General features: G+C 47.8%; 1 protein-coding gene across 8 annotated transcripts in view; it reads right to left on the minus strand.

Moving 5' to 3' along the window:
* The window catches only part of COL27A1 (collagen type XXVII alpha 1 chain), a 151,792-nt gene that overhangs the window by 44,804 nt on the left and 87,942 nt on the right, over positions 1–19,046 (minus strand). For all 8 annotated transcript variants that reach the window (XM_017745601.1, XM_017745603.1, XM_008642274.2 and 5 more), the window contains 9 exons: positions 16,334–16,387; positions 13,507–13,560; positions 12,682–12,735; positions 9,464–9,517; positions 2,041–2,094; positions 1,637–1,681; positions 1,460–1,504; positions 1,193–1,246; positions 429–482 (listed from right to left, as the gene is read on the minus strand). In XM_017745601.1, the coding sequence (XP_017601090.1) occupies positions 429–482; positions 1,193–1,246; positions 1,460–1,504; positions 1,637–1,681; positions 2,041–2,094; positions 9,464–9,517; positions 12,682–12,735; positions 13,507–13,560; positions 16,334–16,387 (468 nt within the window). The remainder of the gene's footprint in view (positions 1–428; positions 483–1,192; positions 1,247–1,459; positions 1,505–1,636; positions 1,682–2,040; positions 2,095–9,463; positions 9,518–12,681; positions 12,736–13,506; positions 13,561–16,333; positions 16,388–19,046) is intronic.

Consider the following 19,046-nt stretch of genomic DNA (forward strand, 5'->3'; position numbering starts at 1 on the left):
AAGCAGGTCCGGCGGGGCCTGCCATGGCCATCTGGGTGGGCTGGCAAACCTGTCGTGTCAGCAACAGCACCAGGGAGAGGGAAAGGCTAGTACTCAGTCTGAATTGTTTTTGTATTGGGTCACTGACTCTGCACCTGGGTGCAAAAAGTTGGTCCCTGGCGTGGTCACCTTTGAAATGTATCTTCTGTTGAGAAGATGGGTCTGCACTTTCACCAGCTGGGTGTCTGTGGCCTGTGATGAAAAAGGTGCTCAAATTTCTGATTTTCACTGTTTGTTTTGGAAGCTGACTTTCAGACTTAAGGGAAATCCTTCCTGCTCGTTCCACACTTCCAGGTGTGGAAGGATGCTCCCCTGCACATTTACTCCTCCCTCAGTCCTGCCACTCCTGATGGAAGGGGAAAACAAACAGGAACAAAGATCAGACCTACCTTATGCCCCATTTCTCCCAAAGGCCCAGGTGGCCCCTGTGGTCCTTGGGGGCCCTGCAAAATAGAGACACAAGGCTCTTTTCAATACAACTGCTTTCATTTCTGAAGGACCATCACTTCCACAGTCTGTAAGATAAAACACCTGTTCCTTCCCACAGCTCAGAGGAGTTCTCACTGTGCAAGATCTGGCCAGTGGGATGGAGAGGCCAGCAGTGGGTGTGCTGAGGCACCTTAACAGGCAAAGAGCTCAGAAGACCCTTCATCCTCCTGGCTCCCATCTAAAACAACTGCAGTGAGTAATCTGAAAGTGTCTGGTTTACCCTCTCCCTTCACAGTCCAGCACTGCTGGCCCTCCTTGAGGTCTGTGTCTTTCCCCAGTGATTCCCCCAAAGCTGTGGGCTCAGTTCTGACACCATCAGCCTCCCTCCTTCTCCCCCTTCCACTCTACCTACACTCTAACTCCTTCTGTCCCAGACCCAACCTTGTCCTTTTCTACCTTCCCTTCCAAAATCCATCCCAGGCTGTATCCTACACTCCCCCTGGTAGATCTGTGGCTCCCTTTTGCTTTCCAGGGGTCTGACCTTGTCTTTCCTTATGGCTCCTAGGACTCTAGCCAAGTCTTTCACATCTCTGACCGTACTGGAACTGTCAAGGATAGAGAAGCTGGGAACAGGATAAGCAGTGGGGAAGAGACAGACAGAGAAAGAAATGACGTGTCTGTGTGCAAGGAAAGACAGATGGAGAGAGAGTGATAAGACACTTGCCGGGTTGCCTGGAAGCCCTTTTGCTCCTGGAGGTCCAGAAGATCCTTGGATACCCTAGAAAAATTAAAAATACCAGAGTCAGCTCCAACCCAGCAGCAATCCTTCACATCTCTTGGCAGAAATGTGCACCTCAAAAATGCTCCAGTGACAGGAGGGGACAGGTGGCCCTGCAAGTGTAAGATAGGGTCCAGATTCTTCCTCCTGGACCAGGACTCAAAACTTAAGGACATGAGGTTATGAAAGGAAGTAGAAGGGATGGACACTTACTGGGAAGCCACGTGCTCCACTCTCCCCAGTCTCCCCCATCTTGCCCTGTGAACACACAGTTACAGCAATTATCAGCTGGGGATGTGCTGACACACCTGTGGGGCTTTGGCCTGGAGGGCACTGAGGACATGTGGGTGTCCCCAGGGTTGGCAGCTCTGGCTCTCACAGAGGACATACCTGCAGCCCATCTGGGCCCACCCTGCCTGGCTCCCCTGGTCGGCCCTGCAAAATAAAAAGACAAAGACACATCAGCAGGAGCACAAGCTGTTGGTGATGCTCTTCTGCCCTAGCCCATCTGCTCTTGCATTTTTGTGCATCAAATTTCTCTTCCAGTTCCCTGCAGCTTTTGAGAGGCCAAACACCTGGGATTATGCCCCCAGGAACACCCCAACCAGCTGTGAGTCTGGGCAAGGACCCTGATGCCAATGCTGGATAGATTTTACTCTGGTTGCAAGACAGACTCATCCCTGCTGGTGGATCCTCATGGAGCAATTGAACATCCCCTGTTCCTGGAGGAGGATGTGACTTTGATCCTGCCCAGACCATTTCACAACACAGCTGAGAACAGCCTTGGCACTCACCTTGACACCTCGCAACCCTGGCTCGCCTACTGGTCCATCAGGCCCTCTGGCACCCTAGAAGGAGGCAAAAGAGAGGCAAAAATAAGAACACAGAGGATATGGCTCACTGGAAAATCCAGCTGTCACTTTAGCCTTGGCCACCAGGACAGTCCATGAGATCAATCCTGGCTAAGCCAACTTATACCTGCTTGGGTTGAGCACAGCAGCTCAGAGCCCAGGACTAAAAAGATTCTTTCTGTGTTTTGTTGCTTCATTTCTCACCGTTACCAGCACACAGCACTTTTTATTCCTGCTAAACCAACTACCAACCACAAATCTAAGCCAGAGGAGAAAAGCAGGCCAGGAACAACCTTATTTTCAGATAATGGATACATGACAACAGTTTTGCAATGCACAGACAAACTTGCAGTTCCAGCCTTATTAACAGCAAACATCTTTCCTCCTAGAAACCTTGCTTTTCCAACACCTTTGCCCTTAACCCTCAGCACACCACACTGTCTCATGGCCACAATCAGGGCAATAAAGCTCCAAAATATAGAGGTGCACAAGCCCCCACTGTACAGTACCTTCACATTGTCTTGGGCCCTAAATTCCTCTCAAAGAGAAGGGCATATTTGCTGGCAGCTGAACTCCAAGCCCTCAGCTACAGCTATGTGATATTTAAAGATCTGGCTGCTGTTAAGGACCAGGCATGTGCTCCTGCATATGGAGGTGGGGAGGGTCTGGTGCCATGCCCGGCATCTGCTCCCAGCTGTGTGAGCGTGTGGTGGGCACAGGGACTTGGGGAGGTGTGTGGGATACACACCCTGCTGCAAATGAGCAGGTGTGAGTAGCTAAAATTGAGCAGTTCCTGGTACAGCTTGGGCATCGCTGAGGAAGGACGTTCTTGTTCTTTCAGAGGGTTCCAAGTGAGGAGAGCCCTGGGAAGAGGGTAAGGATACGATCATAGAATCACAGAAAAAATGGTTTGGGTTGAAAGGGGCCTTACAGACCAGCTATCTTTTAAGCTCATTTCAGGAAAGCTGAACACACAACCCTCTGCACCATTTGACCCCCAGAGACCAGTGCATCACATTGACAGGGAATAAAGACCCACAGTGAAAGAAAATAAAAGAGTTAAAAAAGGGCATATCAAGAGACTATTAACAGACATCATGTTCATAATCAGTTCATGAGCTCAGTTGGGACTCTTAGGCTCCACTGCAAAATAAATAATAAATAAAAACAAAGAGCAGTGCTAGAATGTAGTGGTAAGAGGAATTCTGAGAGCTGGCCAATGCAGAAAGGGAAAACAGGAGCCAATGTGCTTAATCGGGATGCAAACCTAGTGCCAAAAGTAATAACAGGGTTAGGGAGCCAGTGTGTTAGAAAAGCAACTCCAGGATGACAGGCAAAGAGAGAGACTCACAAAGACAGGCAGTGTACAGCAGAAATGTATAGGAACCCCAGCCAAATTATTACAGCAGACAAACATTGTCAATATAAAATAATGCAAAAACTCCTACTGCGCTTGGCAAAGCCCTGTGCTGCTGAGAGGAGCAGAGATTGAATAACCAAGAGCCTGTATTGCACTGTCAGTATGGCACAGCTCTGAAGAATGCTCAGCCTGGCCTCCAGGACAGACAGACAGAGGACTGTGCCCCAGATGGGATCCCCACAAACAAAGGGGTGTTTCACTGCTGGGGCTGTGCTGCACAAATGTCCCAGCACCTCTCACCAGCCCAACACACCAAGTGATGTGGCTCATGCTGGCCCCTAGATCAGAGAGCAGTAAAGACCAAAAGTTTTATTAATCCATGTCCCTATAAACGTCAAAGCACAATGACAAAGACCAGAAAGTCACTTAAAAGCAGTACTACTGACAGCTTGAGTCAGGCAGCCCTGTTAGTTGGGGTGGCAGAAGAGCAGGGCCTGGAGGCATCCTGGAGGCTGCCTGGGGTGACTGGGACACCCAGCAAACACCCAGACTTGCACTGGGAAGGGAGGTGTCAGCATGGTGTTGGCACTCTGGGAAAGCACCCTTGACAACCACATGCTCATCCTCCCTGGAAAACAAACTGTTCCCCTTCTCTCTGAGCAGTCACTTGGATATTTCGTGCAATTACACCTTTACTGTATGAGATGATGTGGTGACCTGCTAGTGAAGCAGGGGAAGGATGTGCGGAGGGCAAGGATTCCGTAGCTCAGGCCTGGAAGAGGGAACAGGGATCAGAAGCAAGTGGGACATGGAAATGACAGTGATGATCCGGGTTAGAGCTGGGAAGGAAACTGGAATGAATCTGGCCCCTCCAGATCCATCTTCTGAAGCCTGTCCTTGCCAGTGCTGGGGCTGCACGGAGCCAGGTGGAGGCTGCCAGGTGCCCTCAGTGAGGGCTGTGGCTGGCTGGGGAAGTGTTTACAGTATCCTCATCCCTTCCAGCAGAGCCCTGTCACCAGCATGGCAGGATCTGCCAGGGCAATCTCACTTCACAGCAGTCACCTGCCTAATCTCATCACAACACATCTCATTGGCATCTGACCCAAAGAAGGAGAAAGTGACCCTCTATTCTCAAATGCATGTGGCAAGCTTCATCTTCTCCAGCCTCCTGGGCTGAAACTTGGGATAAAGGCTTCCCCTAATTCACCCTGACAGGAAAAGCTACATTTAGTCAATTAGTTAAATCTTTAAAACTCTCTTTTACTGACAACACTGGTTAGAGACGAGTGAGTGAGGTCCTGGCAGCTCTCCAGGGAGCATCCCAATGCCAAGACCCTCAAGGCACAGCACGGTGCCTTCCCCCTGCAGACCTGGCAGCGTGGCCTTGCAGGCAGGGCTGAGCACAGCCCCTGGGCTCCCCTTGCACCCTCAGCTCCCCTCAGTCAGTGGAGGCCAAGACAGCATTTCTCTGAGCTGAGCAACACCAAGCAGTGCTATCAGAAGCCCCAGGCTAAACAAGGGGTTACGATAGTGGCCAGATGTGAACAGCTCACACACACAGGGGAACTCAGTTCCAGGCTTTGCCAGTCCAGGTGAGGCAATAGGGATATATCCTGCATCTAAAGTAGACAGCGTTCCTGCAGAACTATGTACTCAACAGGCTGTTTCTGTAGAGCAGCGCTGCATTTCCTCCTGTTAAACACCTACTCAGAGCTCAGACAGAGACAGTGACCAGCCTCTGAACAGCAGCATGAAGCAGCAGTCAAGTAGCTCCTTTCCAGAAATCCAAAGCTCCTTCCTTACCCAGTTATGCAAATATTGATATTTTGCTATCACAGTCTGGCCAAACAAAAAAGCAAGCAGATGTTTTTAGTGAAGCCAAAGGGAGACATCCCTGGCCATGGATCTGGAATGAACTTTTTCTCAAACACTTCTAAGGCTTTCTCAGTCAACTAGAAAGATCCCTGGAAGCAAAACAATACCCACCACTTCTCCATGAACAACAACTCAGCTGGGCTTGGAAAGGCAAGTATTTTCAGGTTTGCTTAGATAACACCACTTAACAAATCCCTGCAGTTGGTGATGCTGGAAAGCATCGGGTCCATGTGGCAGAGGCAGCAATTCCTTCCCTCTGGCATAGAGCAGCAAAGGGCCTGGAGTGCAGGTGTGCTCCCCCTTATCTTGGATTTGCAGGCTTCACCTGGGCAGCAGCTGATGCAGGAGCTGGATGAATGAATGGCACGGTGGAAAAGAGAAATGTGCTTTGGGATTTGAAAAGCTCCCCTGTATCATCTGAGTCAGAACCCAGCAGTGAGAGGATAAAATTCTAGAAATATTGACAGGCACCTTGGCCAGGAGCATAGGGCGAGGTAAGGCACTTACAGCAGGATTTCAGGTGCAGCTTTATGATGTGAGTTACAAAATCATGGCTCTGGTTGATATTCAGCCTTTCATAGAGGTTCCCAGTCTTTTTGATGACATTATCCTTAGGAGAGCATGCTGGAGACCACACATTTTCCTGCTGTGAGGAGCTGATTAGTAGAAACGTGCTTTAGGATTTAAGTGACATAGAGTGAGGGGCTTGCTGGACCAGCTGCCTCCAAATTTAAACCTTGATTTGGTTAAATAACGAGGTTTAAGCATGTACACAGCTGTCACTAGCTGAATGTTAAGCACATGTTCAAGTGCTACACTGAGTACAGATGAAGGGAAATAAGCCTGGGCTCACATGTCCAAATTTCTTCTCCTTAGGGAAGAGGAGAAGGGAAACAACATTTGAGGAAGATTATTCACTATCAGTTTGGTGGAATAAACAAAGACTTGTGAAGGAACAATAGTTCTGTCAGGACTAAAAAGAAGGTTACAATTTAAAAAAATATTTTCTTTTTAAAATATACATATCTTGACAATATAAAAGCTATCACAACATAAATGCAGACCCCAAAAAGTCTCCATTGTTCTTTACAATCAAAACCATATTTGCTATTTACGTTTCCTTCAAAAGCAAAATTACTTTAATGAAGCATCCACAAACAGAGCTCATGGAATCCAAAAACATCTGGAAGGGGCCGCATTCATGTTTCCACTCTGAATTGAATTACATCCCTTCTGTAAGCTAGGATAGAGAGAGGGTGATGTCTGAAATTACAACTGGGGGATCATTTCCCCATCCTGAGTAAAGCAAGAGCCAGAATCACAGGAGCAAGTAAGCAAACATAGGATACTATATGCCTGGAATATCTTCTGAGAGTATGAAGAGAAGGAAAAAGTGAATGAGAGAGATTCAAACCAGAAATCCTCCAGGCAGGAGATCTGCTGGTTTTTACAATGCTGACTTCCCTACATCATATCCACTGAAATCTGTAGAATTTCAAAGCAAAGCCCAGGTTCCTCCTTTCTGCTGGGAATCTTAGAAAGCGTATCTCTCTGCCTCACAAATTTGGTATGGATTATATCACTGCAGTGCTCAAACATCACCAGATCTCCACCACAGCACAGCCCAGCCCAGCAGTGGGAGGTGAGAGCAGGAGCACTAGCAGCAGATCCAGAGGCTCAGTCCCTGCTGCTAGAGCTTTAGGCAGAGTTTTACCCCTCTCCAATACTGGTGTCCTTAGGGTAAGATCAATTCCTTAATGCTCCCTTTTCCCCAGGCAGTGCCTCCTTTCTACCTCAGTGCTCTGCACATCCCGAAGTGACTTTTTGCAGGGCACTGCAGCCTGTCAGGATACAGCCACTGCTGCATTCTTGGTTTGCAGGGCTGAGATGCACTTTGGAGTCTGGCTTCCTCGGTGGAGGAATGTCCAGACGGAGCGACTAGCACAGGATCTGCTGGACTGAACATCTGGAGAGGAAACGTAAACCCAGAGCATGAAGCTGAAGGTCTCTACTATATGATACGTCATTTTGAGCATGGACAGTGCTGGTGGCAGCTGAAGTTCCACAGGATTTGTCTGGGGGGTTTGACATCCTCTCTCTGGATCCAGCTACAGCCAAAGACAGGCCCCTGATGTCCCAGGCAACCTCCTTTCTTGGGATCTAAATCCAGCTTTCCTTGAGGGCTGAGGACTTGAGGTCAGTATGGATGTAAGAAGCTGAAGAAGGTTTATGTGAGTGAATCTTAGACAACCCAAGAGCCAGACACTGAAGTTGCCTGTGGATGCCCGCTGAAAGGAGAAGCTCAATGGCAGGGATGGGGGTGGATCCCTGGCTGGCAGCTGGGAGGAGGCAGTTCCAGGACTCCTTCTCTGTCACTGCAAACATTAAAGGCACTGGCAAAAGCACCCAGTCCCCTCAGAGGACCCACCTCTCCAAAACCCGCACATTCTCAACCTGGATTCATCCAGAAGGTGTTCCCTGTTCACCCCTGTGCTGCAGTTTTACCTTGAGATATTTTTTCACCATCCATTCAGAGACTGCCACGAAGGAACACCTCCAGTTTTTCATCCATCATGATCATGGATGTCCCAGACAGCCCAGTTAATCCCTGCTGTGCAGCACAGAGGAACCTCACTCCCCAGGGGCCCCTTTGCAAGTGGACCTGGGGAGTGAACTCCGTGGGCCTTCCCACCAAGGAGCACAGAGGAATGGGAGCTGTTTTGCCCAGCCACAAGTTAAAAGATGAACCATGATAAACATCTGCCAAGCTTGGATGTTACTGGCATCCTCCTAGATGGGATTTTAAAGTTTAGAGCAGTTCCAGGGTACGTAACTCCGTGGTTACAAAGCTTCCTAGCTGGTTATTTCATTTTCTTTTGCTGGTCCCAGCTATCTGAAGAGACCATTCGCTCTGGCATAGGGAAACACACAATCCTTGTCTGTCCTGAATCCCCCAAGCAGAAGTTGCAGAAGAAGCAGAGAGTGGGAGTAGGTAAAATGTATAGTTTACTCCAGTGTACGTCTTTGAAAATGAAACGTGGAAACAGATCCTTGGAGGGAGAAACGCAAGATATGTTGTTGTTGGGGCCTTCAGCAGAACCCATGTATGCTTGCTATTAATACTTTGTAAAGCATCTGGACAAGGAAAAACAATCCAAAGCAGGGATGCTCCTGCAATAAATATCCCGTTGGAGAAGAAAGATTGAAGAGCTCGGTGGGATGGGGGCTGGATGTCACAAGCAGGAAACAAGCATCTTTGGCAGGTCTAGAGGTCATTATCCTGTCGGCTGTCACCCAAACAGAGCAGGGAGAGCCACACAAGAACTGACTCTGAGTGTCTGTGAGCTCATTATTGACAGAAACATGAACGCACAGCACTGTCAGTGGTGCCAGGCAGTACCTCACCCAGCACTAGGCTGGGGGCTGCTCTTGCCAGGCAGGGTGAAGAGTCACCTGTGCTTACAGGGTGGTACTGTTGAGGTATGTACAGATAAAATCAGGGCTGGAAAAATCCTTAGAAAGGCATAGGACATGCTTATAATTTGATCTACTGGCAATGCAAAGCACACCTTCCTCACATCCCTGTGGAACCCTGCCAGGAGGTGTCAATCCTGTAAGACTGGAAGGGAACACATGGGTAGAACAGCTCAGCTCCACTTCTGTCAGCCTTCTCTCTTAATTCCATGTCATGACATAACATTTCTTCCTTCATCTGCCTCTGGTTATATCACAACACTTCATATCTCAGCTACTTTTTCTCCCATAGCAACGAAGGCACCTTTTCAGGTTTTCTACCTCCATCCTTTCCCCCAGCCCATCTATACCTGCGGACAACTAAATCATCATCCTCACCAGAAGCATCCATAAACTGTGTTTTGACATGGCAGATAGGCTGGACCACTTCCATGATAACCTCTACTCTGGACACCCCTCTGCCCTTACACATCCTTTGCGTTCACGTCCCTGGTAAGATTTGTTTCAAGGACCACACAGCCTTTATGTGCAGCAGAAACGTGGCTGTGGAGGTGCTGCCCAACTTCTGCTCATCTTCACACCCCCAGACTAAACCACCAGATTGTTTTTCCAATGGCTGAAACAGGAGAGGGATAAAAGCTCATGGAGAGTGCTTACCCTGCGGCCTTTCATCCCTCGGATCCCTGGTGCACCACGGGCTCCTGCTGGACCCTGGAAGGGAAAAAAGGAAACAAAATGAGGGTGGAGGAGAAGGAAGGCAGCAGCTTTGGTAAGACCCTACATTCCTATGTGATCTGCAGGGGCCTCAGATGCAGACCCTTGACCAGCAGATTGGTTCATTAAACTCTTGCTAAAAACATTGCCATGTTTACTTGTCTATAAATGCCTTTTTTTTTTAAACTCATGGATTGTCTTCGTATTGTGAACATTTAGGCCAAAGATCCTGGCTGAGGTTTGTATGCTTAATGATCTGCAGCCTGTTATCTGTGTCAGTGGTGTGATGTGAAGAGACGTTGAACATCCAGAATCCCCTCTGAATCTATTAAAAGCAGCTGCTGCTCAGCATCTGTTCAAAAATAATAATAACCAGGATCTGGTTTTTAGATGTCCAAATACAAAATCAGACACATCATCTTGGGTATCCAAGTTTGATCTTTTCAGCCAAATACTGACTTTAAGTAACTGTTGCCCCGTTAATGCTGCATAAATACTGATACTGGCAGATAGATACTAATTTAATGTGGGCTGTTGGTGTTGTGGATGATCCTGTTCTTCTTGCAATTACAGAAAGATTTCAGGTTTTCTTTTAACCTAGATTTGTACACACTTGATTCATTAATATGCATACAGGAAATGCAGAAGACAGCTTTTTTTCCCAGCTAAAATATTTATCAGAGTCAAAAAAAAAAAAAAAAAAAAGGACGATATATTTATTTTACAGGACTTAGTTCTGTTCAGCTTTTAAACCTGATATTTAAAGTTAGTGCCTTTCTCCTGTCAGAAAAGAAAACCTCAAAATGACACATTCACTCCTTACTCTCTCAAATATTCCGCATCAAATGTGGCTATTTATATATTAATAGCTTTTACCAACTGTCAGCTCTGCAAGCTCCACCACGGATCAGAACAGAATTGAACTGTGATCCTCCTACTGCTCCTACCACTACCATTTATGAAGATTTTGCTTTTGTATTGGAGATATCTTTGTGCATGGCATATAAGTTCAGGATACAAATGCTGAGCTGTTCTCATTCAGGATGGAAAAGTCAGTTGACTGTAACTGTATTTGTGATCACAGCACATCTCAGTTTTGGTCGTGAGGACAGTGGTGACTGGCACAGGCAGTGGATGTGTCAGATGCCTGTTTTATAGAGATTTTTATGTTAACCATGTACTGAAATGAAATTCTTAGTTGGTATTTGGAATCTTCTCTGAAAGTCTCAGCCTATCCCAAACAGCTTACGAAAATACGAGAACAGAAACATTCCTTGTAATGGCAAATGTTGAGGGAACAGCTAGATACCCTGCTGGAATTTCAAGGAACTGTTTAGGAGAAGAAAAGTGACCTTTAATACTCTTATATTATACACGTTATTTTCAAACTTGTATATTAACACAAAAGATGCACCATAATGGTAAGAAGAGGAAAAAGCAATTCACAAGCCTCAGGAAACTGAAACCAAGGCCAAAGCTTCCTACCGTTGACTATACCTTTGCTTCCCATTTCCAGTCATCCTTTGTTGAATTAATCAGCCATCACTGCTAAGGCTCATTCAAAGATTTTAACAGTTTAGGACAAACAACAACTGCATGCCTCAGGTCTGGCTTGAAAGGCAAATAAGGAATGTTTGGTGGAAAAACAGCTGGAGTTAATGAGCGCAGATTTGATATTAGGGGATTATTTGATTTACTGGCTCTGTGGGGAAGTTTGGCTTATTGAATTATGACTTTTTAAAATGCAGTTGTGGAGCAAACATTTGCTTGGATGAACTTGTTATTTGCCTGCAGGAGAAGAGGGAACTGAAGGCAGCGGAAGGACCTGGGCACGGTCTCAGCTCTCAGAGCTTTGCCAAGAGGTTTTGGTATCTCCACCTGGATCTGATGCCTCAGATCATAACTATTGTTATGCCCCAGTGAAGATAGACAAAATTTGGCCTCACTTGAAGGTACATTTAGTGGTGCATGGGATGGTGCTCAGGGCTGGAGCTCTCTGCCACAGGACCAGCACAGAAACTGCCTTGGCCAAGGGTGCTCACAGGCCCAGAGCAGGAGGGAGCCCAATGCTCCAGCTGTCCCCAAGTCTTGTAGCAGCTAACATGACAGGAAGTTGCTAAAAATGGGTCATCTACAGATATCCAGATGCCTCCTAGGCTTCTGTCAACAGCAAGTGCTGCCACGAGGGGCCACAGAGCACCTCAGCGCTGGGGGCTGCGGGGGCATTGTGCTGCTTTTATTGTAAGGACCGGGCTGGTGCCATGTTGCTGCTCTCCAGGCAGACATGGGTCACCCTGAGATGCTGCTTGACCTCAGATTTTCTCTTTTCCTCACCTCCACTGACTTACTACTGCACGATCTGTGCCCAGGCAGCAGCTGCCTGCAGCCAGTGCCCCCAGAGCCTCCTGGAGCTCCTGGCAGCAGCAGAGCTGACCCCAATTTGGAGGCCACACCTTTGGCACCACCCGAGCATTTCACTGCTGTGATCTTCCTCCCAATTACCAGCACTGTGGGAATTCACACACTGAGCAAAATCCATTCCCTGCACCCACCCAGGGCTGCCTTGTTGTTGGCTCCAGTGGCACTTGTGCTTCTGGGAGAGCCCGAGCTCCATCTAAACAACGGCTGTGGGAAACTGGAGCCAGGCTAAAATCTGCCTCCACGGCGATTGCGTGCTCCAGCCGCAGCGTGCCAGATGAGCCTGTCCAGATGGAGGGTTCAGTCTGGGGGAGCTGCTCTGCTGCTCCTCTCATGCCAGCAAGGGCTTTGACCATGCATGACGGTCACACTGCATGGCGTGGTCACCGTGATAAATGACTGTGATAAATCACTGTGATACGTCACTATATCAGATGGTGTGGTCACCACACTGCCAACCATTCCCAGCCTAGAACACCTTGAACTAGGGAGCTTGTGTCCTGCTAAAAGATTGAGGCTGGATTGTGATTTTTGCATCCTTCCTTAGGGAAATGGGTTACAAAATTTTGAATTAAGCTCTGTGCTTTTTTGCATCTCTTTCCATGTTGCTCCCACCCATGTCCCATCCCTTTCCCCATATCTCTTGCTCATATCAAACTCAAATAAACTGCAATACACTTGCTTGACTTAACCCATGAATGCCCAGGATGTGGTATTACAAGGTGATGATAGCCTTTACTTACTGTTGGTCCAGGCACCCCAGGAAAACCCACTCCTCCTGGCATCCCAGGGTGTCCCTAAAAGGAAAGGAAGAAGAACATGCCTGCTGTGAATGTCCACAATCTGCACAGCCCTTCTTCCTCCAAGTGGGAAGACAGGAAAAAAGGTGTTGTTGGCTGCTTGCAAGGTCAGGCAGATCTGATATTTGTCAGGGTAAAATTGCTCAGGGGCAGGAGATGGCCAGGCTGTCAATAGCCCAGCTCCAACCCGGCCAGTGATATCAGCAGCAAGATTTTCTGAAGAGCCCAGAAGAAAATGGGCTGAATTAATATGAAAATATGTCTTTTGGTCTTGTACTATGGTAGACAGGAAACAAATGTCAGAGCAGGACAAGATCCAGCTGAGGTCCCCACTGTTAAATTCCTAAATGTAGATCCCTGAATGGCAGAGCACAGCAAGGCACTGTGACTGTGCTGCCCAAGCTCCCTGTATTTCCAGTTGCTCTGGGCAGCTTGGACAGATCCTTGTTCCTGGGCATTGTCTGTTCAAGAGGCTTGGGAACAGGCAATCCTTCAGTTCCTGGTTGTCTCCACTTGACACAGCAGGTCCTCAGCTGATGGAGCCACAGAACATACCTTGAAAACCAGTGTTGCTCTGAAGGGGAAACTGCTGAACACAATTGAGGCTACACCCCAATATCCAGTCAGTCAAATGGCCATTCCCATCCCCACAGACATGGGAAGAAATTGCAGCTGTTGTCATGGAACTAAAAGACCAGGAGAAGCTGCACCCTTGGCTAGGACAGAGAGGCGGCTGCAAGAGCGAGAGAATGCAGACTTACTCCTTACCATCGACCCCTTGACTCCTGGAGGGCCTGGGGGTCCCACTGAGCCACGGTCACCCTAGGAGAGAGACAGATGCATATGGAAGAGTGATCTAGAGCAATGAAACAACTAAAAAACCCCACAAATTCATGTCTATGCCATCCTACCAGAAATGCTTCCAGAATCACTCTCTTTCCATCCCTCTCATCAGAGTAGTGGAAGGATTGCAGGAATTAACTTATCCTCCATATCTCAAGAAAGGGGACTTTACTCTTGCCATCAAAACCTCCAAGGTATGAAGGAAAAAGGCACACCATCTTCAATTCCAAACAGTGCTAGGACTGAACCCAAGGAAATCTCCAGCCCTTCCCACCCAAGGCATGACATGCCTGTTCTGCATGATCACAATCCCTACGTGTGCTGGCATTTTCAGAGCCATGGATTTGAAATCTGTTGTCACAAGGCCCTGCTGAGAGCAGGGAATCAAGCTGGAAGAAACAAACACATGCTGCCTGGTGCTTTCAGAGGAGACTGTGGGTGTTTTGGGGGAACTCCCTGTCCTGTGGCTCATACTGAGACCACAGTGCCAGCAACAATGACCTGGAGGTCTGATTTATGAGGGGCTCAGAGCTGGATGACTCCCCAGCCCACCCTGAAGATAAGACCCCTTCTAAAACAAGCTGTTAAAAAACTTAATGTACCAAAACATCACCTATTCATTGCAAAAGTCTTACTTATCCCCACATGCAGACCATCTCACTTCCTGTGGATACATCCTTGACCCAAAAGTAGGAGACAAGATGGTTAAGCCCCCACGAGCACCACAACTTGCTGATGTGAGGGTGACATGAAGGTGTGGCTTTAGCAATGGGACATCAACAGCTCCTTTGGGAGATGGTGGCAATTCCCACACAACTGTCTGTACTCTCCCTCCAGCCCCAGGGATGCACTGGGAGTTAGGTCTGTTAGGTTTGTGTGCTCAGGGGGATGAGGAAGGAGGATTTAGAAAATGCTGCCAATTAGTTTACGCCCAAAATCTGACCTACCTTCCAGCAGCAAAAAGTGTAAGGGCAAATATTTTCTGGGCTCTAAGGAGCTTATTAAAAACAAACCCCAGAGTTTGTGTTGTCACCAGCTGGCCCTTGTAAACCAATGTACGGATTTTTTTTCTCCCTGAATGGATGGATTTTATTAAGTGTGTATTAACTGTATTGTTCTCTTTGATAATCTTTGGATTCTACTGGCTTCAGTCTTAAGTTTTGCAGCTCTCAGGATGGAGATTGCTGACTCAGCTATGTCTAATGAAAGCATATTTCCCACTTCATTTAGCTCACAAGAGCATAGTAAGCTGTAGGATACTATGCCAACTGGAGGCCTGGTTGAGGTTTTGATTTGATGATAGCTATTTCTGTCATCCCTAAGTTTGCCCTGGTAGAGAAGCCTCATGGAAATCCCAGCTGTGCTGAGGATCTCCAAAGGCAGATTTTCAAAGGACAGCCTGGGTTTGCCTTGACACCAATGTAACATCATCACAGTACAGAGCTGATCTGGAAGTTGGGGATAGCTCATGTGGTCAAGACTTTGGCACAGAAGGCGGAGGGACAGATGTTAATTTAATGGAATGGAGAAAAAGATCTTCCCACATCTGCTGCATGGCAAACACCTTATCCCCCATTCAATTCAGGGCTGCAGCTGCCAATGAGACAGCTCACTCAGGCACCAATTTTCTGTGTAACCACCCTGGACACACCACAGACTCTTTATTCCTCTGTCTCCCTTCTCTAAAATGCACCCCACATCATGTCATTCTTTTTAGTTCTTGTGGCCCTTGACAGCTTGGACTGAGGCTGACTCTGCTACTGCCCCACCAGGGCCCACAGGATGGAAAGGCCTTTCCAAAGGCTGCTGCGGACAGACAATAAAATGGATCTGCAGCAAACACAGTATAACTGTCACAGTCTTTACATCATTACCCAGAGGACAGAGCTTGAAGCAATAAAAGTGAGAAAGAGAGCACTGATGTGTGGAATGCATCATTTTATGCTCTTCACTATCTTTATAGCTGCACTGTGAATAATTAAACCACCAACAAAAACCAGCAGCATGCAAGTGAGATACAATGAGTGACACAGATGATTTGTCTTTAGGAGCTGCTTCCAAATAAAAGTTTACACTCTAATAGAGAACAATTTAATGTCCTTTTACGTTTTTATGTGAAATAAAGCCCTTTTTTTCACCTTGGAAGAGGTGTGTGTCTGTACTGTACACAAGAGGGCACCAGCCCCGAGTGTGCCCAAAGCAGTCCGGGGCAGCCAGATGGGATGCTCCTCATCAGATAAAAAAGGAAATATTTGGACCAGCCTTTGCTTAGATGAGTGGCTGCACTCTCGTACACCTGAGAAATTTCTGAGACCTCCTCTTCAATGCAGGCTCAGCCCTGGCCCTGCGTGACCCCTGTGGCAACCCAGAGCACACCTCTGCACAAATCTGCAACCTCAATCCCATGGACTCCTCCCACGACCAGCAACACAGGGCTGATGGATCCCTCATTCCCATAAAAACCAGAGCTGACTGTTAAATACAAACCATCTGGCATGTTATGAATGAGGAAAGTTAATTTTTCAAAGACTATTTGACAGCATCTCCCTGGAGGGCAGCGCATGTTAATTCCTGAATGAGAAGTGGATGGTTTTGGCCTGGTCCTAGTCTAGCTCAGACACCCTGGATGTGCTCCATTCCCAGCTGGGTGTTGCACTCACATGACAGCTTAAATCTCCACAACCTTTCTCCCACCCCAGCCTCCCTCATCCTGCAAAAGTTACAACAACCATTTCATCGCAAGCAATCCTACCTTTTCTCCTGCTATTCCAGGCTCCCCCACTGGACCTATGAAACCCATTAGACCCTGAGGAAAGAGAAGAGCACAACTAATTTTCAGTTTTTATTTGCTGGGAAAGTAAACAGTTCCTTTGGTCCACCTTGCTGGTTACAATAGCACACCATCCCTCGTATAATGCTCAGTAATTCCTACTGGCTACCAGAGTGGATGGAGTTGCTCCCGGCCACGGGAATGTCTAACTCCACAGCTGGTTCTGCTTTAGGCACCAGCTGGAATGGGAGCATGAGGATCTGCAAGAACCACAACACACAGCACAGTGGATGAATGAAGTGTGTTTCATAGAAAGACCGAGTCCATAGTGTGGCTTTATTCTGCGAGCTTTTCCCAAAAGTTTCCCCAAGAGCATCTGCAGCGGGAGCTCCTGGGTTGCACAGAGACTTACCATCATTTTAGCTGCTGGACTGGGTAGACGTCCTCTGGGTTAATCCAAGCTGCCTCAGCCCTTTGTGCAGACTAGTTTTGCCCTGGATAGTGTCATGCTGGTGGGATGCCAGTAGGAAATAAAGGTCCCCTCAGCCAGAGGGGCCAGCAGGGCAGTGGATCTCACACACTACCCAGAAACCACCTTGGAGCAAACCTCCAGTCTAAGCTCAGGGTTTAACAACGTTCGGGATAACGAACAGGCAAACAGAACTGCTTTTAATTAGGAAGATGGAAACAGACGCAATCTCAAGCAAAGATTCCTGAGAATTAACATGTAGCAGCCTCCCTACCAGCTCCAGTGGCTTCTGGCTCTGGAGATACAAGGGACCATCCTCTTTGCCACTGTGGCCATTTGCTCTCACTGCGCGTTCTCATGGCCCCAGAAAGGGTCACTGGGAGACAGAGATCTACATTTAGTTCTTCCAGTGAGTCTGTAGCTAAAGGGATTCATCTCCTGTTGAGACACTTCACAACCTGCCCACACTTGGCATGGGTGGTGTCAAAGGAAGCTGTGCCCCAGCTTGTTTGATTTTAGGCAGCAGTCTGATTGGTGCTGGGGGGTGGCTGCTGAACAAGTGGGAGCCAGGGGATGGATTTTCCAGTGGTATCACAGTGCTCTTCTTCTTTTTTTAGAATAATTTGAAATCTTCAAAATAAATTGTGAGGTTCCTCTATGCAAGAACAAACACCATGGGGGAAAAGGTACACCAGCAAGGCAACTTTTGGAACATGTTCTCAGTAAAGGGCAAGCTTTTCACCCCACTGTCTCCATTCTGAGGGAACAGCAAGAAAAGAAGGAAAAGCTTCCTCTCTGTACTCCTTCTGTCTTGCTTCCCCTGTTCATGGCTGGCCTGAGATGTGTGCAGTTCTTAGAGGAGCTCTCTGGAGCCTGTGCCTTGCTGAGGGTCTGTTTACACCCCTACAGTGACAGTGTGAGGTGACACTGCGCCCAGGTACAGAGGAACACACAGCGCCTGGAGCAGCATCCTCACAGGCTGTGCAACCTCTGTCACCAAAAGCCTCTCCCTTTCCATGAAGTTACACTCACAATGTAGAGATGTAACACAAAATAATCAGCCTCATCCTATTCCTGCATGAGCGAGACTCAGCAGACCCATTCCAAGACAGAAATCGCAATTTAAGTCACTCTCCAATGACTTTTAGAGGGAACAGCTTCTGGCTCCAAACACTGAGAGGTTCCGTGCTTTAATATTCCTCATGTTAATTAAATGCCATCCTTTGAGATCTCTGGAGACAGGAGCTCCTCACTGAGACAGGCTGATGGGCTCAACAAAGGCATCGCTCACTGGAAGGCTCAGCCGGCTTTGCCTCTTGCAGGGAGCAGCCACACAACTCTGCTGTGAGTGGCACTTGTCACTCTGGTGTGGGAGCAACATCCAGGTAAAAAGTACTTGGAAACACTCATGAGAGAAGGCAAAGAGCCCAGTGGGTATATCAGAGCCTGAAGTTAGACGCTTGTGTTAGAAATTCATCCAGAGATGATGTCCAGGGAACTGGCAGGCCACTGTGCCATGATGGAAATACCAGTTAGCCATGGGATGACAAAGCGAAAAGCTCTACTATCCTTTAGGGGTGTCACCAACTTTTCTGAAATGGTCTTTGCTTTGAAATGGCCTTTGAGTCTGAAGCTGAGGCAGTCCTGGAGCACAAGAGTGTCATCGTGGCCAGACTACACGGACCAGACACGTGTGAGCAGAGCTGGACTCGGCACAGATTGCCCAGTGCAGGAATCAGTGGGAGAGCAGAAAAGTCTGCAACATCTGCCTATGCAAGGTTGCCACTGGGTGGCATTGCTGAAGGCTGCTGGATCAATTGTCCTTTCAATTAGACACAAGTGCAGGTACACAACTGCATCCAATTTCTGAATTTTTCCAATAGCCCAAGGCCATGAAGAAGGGAAATGTTATGTCAGAGAATGGCAAAGCAATGAGATGCAACAGGGAAATGCATTGCTAGCCAAAAATACACAATAAAGCAAGAAAGAATACATCTCTTGTTCATTTCCAATTTCTTGGAAAACCACAGAACTCTCCCTCCTGGGAATATGCTCTTTAAGAAATTTCTAGTTCCTTAGGCCAGTCCCTGCAGAAGAAGGATCCCTGCTCTGCAGCAAGTGGTGGTACCATTCAGAACAAGACTGTTTCAAACTCCCTTCCACGGGGTGCTGCATATCCAAGCTCAGGCTTGAAGGCCAACCTTCAGACTCACTGTCCATAGCAGC

This window comes from Corvus brachyrhynchos, unplaced genomic scaffold, assembly GCF_000691975.1.
Source record: "Corvus brachyrhynchos isolate BGI_N302 unplaced genomic scaffold, ASM69197v1 scaffold59, whole genome shotgun sequence".
NCBI lineage: Eukaryota > Metazoa > Chordata > Aves > Passeriformes > Corvidae > Corvus > Corvus brachyrhynchos.